Genomic DNA, 7047 nt, shown 5'->3' with positions numbered 1-7047 from the left:
CTGCCGCACGAATTCAGCATTGGTCCTTGCTGCTGGGTACATACCTGTACAAGATAGAGTACAAACCTGGCTCGGACAACCTGAACGCTGACGCACTCAGTCGGCCTCCTCTAGAAACCACTGACAACACATCAGAGGAGCTACACGAGTTCGTGCACTCGCTGCAGCAGCTGGATGACGTGCCCCTTTCGTCGCAAGCATTGAGACAGCAGACCGAGAAAGGTGAAGTACTTGGAAATGTCAATTCCTACATACTTCATGGTTGGCCAAAGAAGTATGTAGCACCCGATCCGTAGTTGGACCCATACTTCACACGAAAAAGTGAGCTAACCGTTTCCAAAGGTCTCATTTACTGGGGTCACAGAGTCGTGATTCCCGAGGTTGCTCGTGGTGACATGCTGCAATTCCTGCACGAGACGCACCAGGGAATGTCAGCAATGAAGTCGTTGGCCCGTACTTTCGTGTGGTGGCCCGCCATCGACGGAGCTATCGAACAAATCAGTAGGAAATGTACTACATGCACACAAGCAAACGCAATGCCACCGGCAAAAATACTAGTAAACTGGCCACTAACGCATGAGAATTGGTCACGTGTCCATTTGGGTTATGCTGGTAAAGCGAACAACAACATGATCCTAGTGGCCATAGATTCACATTCAAAATGGGCGAAGCAATTCCAGTGCGTCGTGCCACAGCACAATCGACAGTTACATCCTTGCGTGAAATCTTCAGCAGGCTGGCCATACCATGATGCATTGTGGCAGACAACGGAACTCAGTTCACGCCAGAGACAATCACGAAGTTTGTGACAGGAAACAACATAAAGGACTTCAGTACTGCACCATATCACTCCCAATCGAACGGGCTTGCTGAACGCGCCGTGCGGACGCTGAAAGATGGCATCAAGAAGGCTGGGTCAGGTGACTTGTCTTAGCAATTGGCAAAAGCGCTCTTTAGCTACCTTATAACGCCCCTGGATGATCACTGTCTCAACAACTTTTGGGATACCAGATCCGTTCTCGGTTGGACGCATGCCTTCCACCACCTGTAGCCTTCCTTATCAGTCCACAGGCAGATCAAGAAAACAAGCTGATCCCGGGCACTCCTGTTCTAACTCAAGTGTTATGACTGCACACCTGCTATCGAATCGCAGTGTCAGTAAAGCATCATGGAAGTGACAGCAGCGAATGTATACTGCCAACTCAAGAGAAGAAGCAGAGACGTGACAACAATGCCGTGCTGGCATTGAAAAGCTGCCAATGGTAACATAATGGTTCCATTACAATGTCAGTGCGAGCAAGAGTGCGCTGGAGTGGAAATTCTGACAACAGAAACGTGATGCTGAAGTTATTGCAATGTTACAAGTGGATGATAGCAGTGGTGTTACGAAGGTGGAATAACTGCTACGATATGGTAACGATGGCATGACATCTAAAGATGTGGTATTGCAGTAGTGCACTATCATGAATTGACAGCATCAAGAAAACATCGTTTTGTTTTCAGATGTGGTGCACGCCTCGCTGCACCATGTCATCACGTCCTGCCACCTTCCACGGCACATATAGTGTTTACACTACATATGATGCACACGAATCTTGCACTTTTCTTTTCCTGACCCTGCACACAAGGGTGTGGCGTTAGTGGTGCGATGGCACATCATCATCCATGCCAGCAAGGCTGCAATGCTGTGAGAATGGCGAAATTGCATGATGCAAACGGATTCACACGAACGATGGCGTGCTGGTTGTGGAGATGACTTGTAATCACATTCACATCACCTGCCTCACTGATCTGCTCCTATTCCCACTGAATGCAGCGTTTCCTGGCCCTGCGCCTGGTGCTGCCGCAACGATGCAGCCAGGAAGTAGCAGGGATACCAGTGGCACGACAGCCAGAACACATTATTGTAGCTTCAACGCTTGCATTCCACAAGACCTGTTGAACAAGGCAGCAGCTAGCATAAGGCACGGCTGAGCAGCGCAAGCCGTTGCCTAGACACTGCACAAGAAGCTCCACCTTAAAAGAAAGCCGAGAAACCTCACCACAAACACAAACACCTCTATCACAATAAGGAATGTTGGCACGAGTAGGTCAGGTGGGGCAACCAACTGCCACAAAACCACACACACTTCTAATGCCCCAGCAGATGGTGGCAGGTGTCGGCACACTGGAGCAGCAAGGAGGCACGACTTGACATAAAACCATATACACTACGAGCTCACAAACACGCATGTCAGCACAAGGGAGCAGGAAAGGGGAGGCACTTTCAGCCGAAATGCGGTGAACACTTGTAATGCAGAAGGGGGCGGTGACAGGTGCCTTGCACGTGGGAGCGGCAAGGGGAGGCAGCAACAAAACCACAAGCACAGCCAGCACAGAAGGCGCAAGTGTCAGCACGTGAGAGCGTCTGGCACAAAGGGACGCACACTGCTCGGGCAGAAGGGGGCGGTGACAGGTGCCTTGCACGTGGGAGCGGCAAGGGGAGGCAGCAACAAAACCACAAGCACAGCCAGCACAGGAGGCGCAAGTGTCAGCACGTGAGAGCGTCTGGCACAAAGGGACGCACACTGCTCGGGCAGAAGGGGGCGGTGACAGGTGCCTTGCACGTGGGAGCGGCAAGGGGAGGCAGCAACAAAACCACAAGCACAGCCAGCACAGGAGGCGCAAGTGTCAGCACGTGAGAGCGTCTGGCACAAAGGGACGCACACTGCTCGGGCAGAAGGGGGCGATGACAGGTGCCTTGCACGTGGGAGCGGCAAGGGGAGGCAGCAACAAAACGACAAGCACAGCCAGCACAGGAGGCGCAAGTGTCAGCACGTGAGAGCGTCTGGCACAAAGGGACGCACACTGCTCGGGCAGAAGGGGGCGTCGACAGGTGCCTTGCACGTGGGAGCGGCAAGGGGAGGCAGCAACAAAACCACAAGCACAGCCAGCACAGGAGGCGCAAGTGTCAGCACGTGAGAGCGTCTGGCACAAAGGGACGCACACTGCTCTGGCAGAAGGGGGCGGTGACAGGTGCCTTGCACGTGGGAGCGGCAAGGGGAGGCAGCAACAAAACCACAAGCACAGCCAGCACAGGAGGCGCAAGTGTCAGCACGTGAGAGCGTCTGGCACAAAGGGACGCACACTGCTCGGGCAGAAGGGGGCGGTGACAGGTGCCTTGCACGTGGGAGCGGCAAGGGGAGGCAGCAACAAAACCACAAGCACAGCCAGCACAGGAGGCGCAAGTGTCAGCACGTGAGAGCGTCTGGCACAAAGGGACGCACACTGCTCGGGCAGAAGGGGGCGGTGACAGGTGCCTTGCACGTGGGAGCGGCAAGGGGAGGCAGCAACAAAACCACAAGAACAGCCAGCACAGAAGGCGCAAGTGTCAGCACGTGAGAGCGTCTGGCACAAAGGGACGCACACTGCTCGGGCAGAAGGGGGCGGTGACAGGTGCCTTGCACGTGGGAGCGGCAAGGGGAGGCAGCAACAAAACCACAAGAACAGCCAGCACAGAAGGCGCAAGTGTCAGCACGTGAGAGCGTCTGGCACAAAGGGACGCACACTGCTCGGGCAGAAGGGGGCGGTGACAGGTGTCTTGCACGTGGGAGCGGCAAGGGGAGGCAGCAACAAAACCACAAGCACAGCCAGCACAGGAGGCGCAAGTGTCAGCACGTGAGAGCGTCTGGCACAAAGGGACGCACACTGCTCGGGCAGAAGGGGGCGGTGACAGGTGCCTTGCACATGGGAGCGGCAAGGGGAGGCAGCAACAAAACCACAAGCACAGCCAGCACAGGAGGCGCAAGTGTCAGCACGTGAGAGCGTCTGGCACAAAGGGACGCACACTGCTCGGGCAGAAGGGGGCGGTGACAGGTGCCTTGCACATGGGAGCGGCAAGGGGAGGCAGCAACAAAACCACAAGCACAGCCAGCACAGGAGGCGCAAGTGTCAGCACGTGAGAGCGTCTGGCACAAAGGGACGCACACTGCTCGGGCAGAAGGGGGCGGTGACAGGTGCCTTGCACATGGGAGCGGCAAGGGGTAAACTGCTCCGGCCTAGCGTTGCAGGCGACGTGCGTGGCAAACCGCTCTCTGTACATGCTGCAAGTGGCGATTACGAGCAATCGACAGTATTGCAATCTGCCTTGCACGTGCCGCCCTCCCGCGCAAATACAGTGCCCGTCTGGCCCGAGGTGGTTCACCCTGTCCTGCGCTGCTTGAGGCATGCGGACGGTCGCCGTCGTCGTCGTCTCCTGAGTACACGCGGCCCGTGTGCGGCACATCTTCGTCAATGCACAGATTGTGCAGTGCCGCACACGCTGCCACAATCGTCGCTGCCTTTTTGGGGCCGTAATGCAAGGCGCGGTGCCGCTGCAGACATCGGAATCGGCTCTTCATGACGCCGATGCAGCGCTCCACCGCTGACCTTGCGGAAGTGTGCGCGGCGTTGTAGCGCCCTTCCGGTGTGTGCGGGGCAGGGTGGCCGGGCGCAGGTGTCAGGAGCCACGGCTCCAGGGGGTACGCACTGTCGCCTGCACATAGAAAGATAGCAGTCACTTTTTCCGCCTTCTTACGCGACATAGGACATCACACACACGCATCGAGTACAGTTTTCTTTTGAGAGCAACTTCGTCACTACTCACCAAGAAGGTACTCTCCGTCTTGGACGGCAATGCGGCCGCTGGCAATGCGCCGGCGAAGCGACGCGTACCGCCACACGTGCGCGTCGTGGCACGACCCAGCGAATCGCGGGTCAACGTGCAGGACCCTCAAGTCCGAGTCACACACCTGAAACACATTGCAGACAATTGTGTTACGGTGATGCCAATGGCTGTCCATGAATTGTTGTTCCATTACATGCAATTTCGTTTACAACTTACCACCATTGCATTCAGGGCGTAATAGCCCTTCCGGCACCAATACGTTGCCTTCTGCGCAGGAGGGAGGTTCGGGGCGACGATGGCGATGAACGTGCCATCCACGCACCCAATCACGCCGCCGAGCCTGCCGCGCTGCAAGAACCCTTGCTTAATTGCAGCTCGCTCGCCGGCGGTGCGTGGGAAGGCCACCCATCCTTGCTCCTTCCCAACCTGAACAATGGCCCGCGCGACTTTTGCAATGCAGCGGCTTACAGACGCCTGCGACATGTCGATGGCCGCCTCACTGCCGACTGACGACTGGAAGCTGCCAGTTGCAAAGAACCTGAGGGTACAGAGGACTTGGTCCTCAACGCTCAGGCCCCCCGCGGTCGGCGGCTCCAGCAAGTGGGCAAGCTCGCTGCAAAGCAGCCGGACGGCACTCTTCGTCATCCGGAAATGGCGCCGAAACGCTGCTCCCCTCATGGCGAAGGCGTCACGGCTGGAGCGGGTATGTTGTTCCCGCCGTCGCGCGAGGAACCACGCGAGCAGTGCGTTGTTCATGGCGCTGCTCAAAAACACTGCCACCCACACGTGTCACTAGCACAAGGGAACACAGCCTGGAAACAACAAACAACAACAATCGCCTGGAAACAACACGCGCACCGCGCCATCAAAACCTCTGCTATAAGCTACCACCTAACTACCCTGCTAGACTCCACCAGCAACCGAACGCCAAAAGACGTGTTCGCTTATTCAATATATGTCCGGAGCACCCATTGACACCGTGACGTTAAAATGACGTAGACAGGAACTACCAGGTGGCGCAAGTGAGTTTCCGGTTTTGTCAAATCAGCCATTCAGCGCGCGCCACTACGGCGGAGGCGTGGCCAGTGCGAAAAGTTCGCCGCGGCGAACGTTTCAGAATACGTCCCCTGATAAGATAACGCTCTTTTGCTGTTGAAGCCGTGACAACATACTGGATATTAGAAACTTATGCAGGCGCATCTTGAGCTAGCTGATAACATTAGAACTGTGGTTAGACGCTAGAAAAAGCCCTCCCCCCCCACCCATTAAAATACAGTTGCTTTCAATATTAGCTGAAACATAGTGCTTGTGGTTGAAAAACGGTCCCCTACACTGCACAGCGACCCCGACATACAGGAAATTCCAGAGCGAGCCACTTTCCAATTACAGGTATTTATCAAACCAGCATATAGTGGTTCAGTGTAGCCCTGTAGTCCTGGGGCCAATTCCACCACGGGTACTGTGTCGGAGCTCATGTTTCATATCAGCATGAATCGTCACAAAATCGCAATATTTTTTTCTTTAGATCTTATCATTAGACAGCTAACATACATCCAGTGAAACCCTCCCCTTAATATTTGAGCACTTTTTGTTCTAAAGTACATATCCGTGCTGATCCATATGTTACAAAGTAGTGAAATGTACCCAATGCTTTCCTCCAGGAAGCTGTTTTATTCCTTATGATGCCAGAAAGCCGAGCCTGAGGCCACCAACGCTCAGAAACCTAATCGGGAGCGCGCACAATGTTCTCGCACACCTTGTGGGATGTGCCGTAGCGCTGAGGTGCTTCTTGTATAATGTATGATAATCGGTTGTAAAGACAGACGTGCAAGGTTGGGCCATGTGCTTAAGCTCATGAAGTTTATTTGTGCCAAGATAACCTGTCCAAGCTTTCACACTTACTTTATAAGAAGTCTATAGCACCATAAGTATGCCGGCTGCTTTTAACTGCACGAAACAGAACTATTGAAACGATACAAACAATGTTAACATCATTTTATCATTCGAGTGTTTAGATTGGTAACCTTTAGACACGGAGTAGGTTGAGAAGTTGTTTGCCTAGTTAACAAAGCTACGTTAATTAACGTTTCAGTAATGGTTCTTACGTGGCTAAAGGAAATGAGAAGTTTGGAGCCCGTCCTCGAGATTCTGCAGCAAAGCGAAAAAATTTCGACTAAACATGCTTCTGTAAGAGCCATGCGAACAAAAATTTTCCAAGCAAACACTCTTGGAAGACGTAATTGACGCAGGAAAAGAACGTCTGTAAAGTCATAGAAAGAACAGCACTTCACGACTGGACACGAAGGAGGAACCAAACACAAAGTTCGCTAACTTTAAGCGCTGTTCTTTATGAGACAATGAAGCAACTAGCCCATCAGTCATTCCTTGCAAACCTGTAAAGT

The 7047-nt window shown here is 53.9% G+C and overlaps 1 protein-coding gene across 1 annotated transcript; it reads right to left on the bottom strand.

Annotated features, from left to right (window-relative positions):
- Positions 1-326: 326 nt before the first annotated feature.
- Positions 327-5489, bottom strand: LOC135921166 (putative nuclease HARBI1). The gene is made up of 5 exons (XM_065455474.2): positions 4862-5489; positions 4625-4769; positions 4184-4513; positions 2043-2167; positions 327-407 (listed from the first exon to the last, which is right to left on the bottom strand). The coding sequence occupies exons 1-5, from the start codon at positions 5399-5401 to the stop codon at positions 327-329; spliced, it is 1221 nt and encodes a 406-aa protein (XP_065311546.2). The 5' UTR covers positions 5402-5489.
- Positions 5490-7047: the final 1558 nt, after the last annotated feature.

This window comes from Dermacentor albipictus, chromosome 8, assembly GCF_038994185.2.
Source record: "Dermacentor albipictus isolate Rhodes 1998 colony chromosome 8, USDA_Dalb.pri_finalv2, whole genome shotgun sequence".
NCBI classification, from domain to species: Eukaryota; Metazoa; Arthropoda; class Arachnida; order Ixodida; family Ixodidae; genus Dermacentor; species Dermacentor albipictus.
This window is presented reverse-complemented; position numbering and strand designations above follow the sequence as displayed.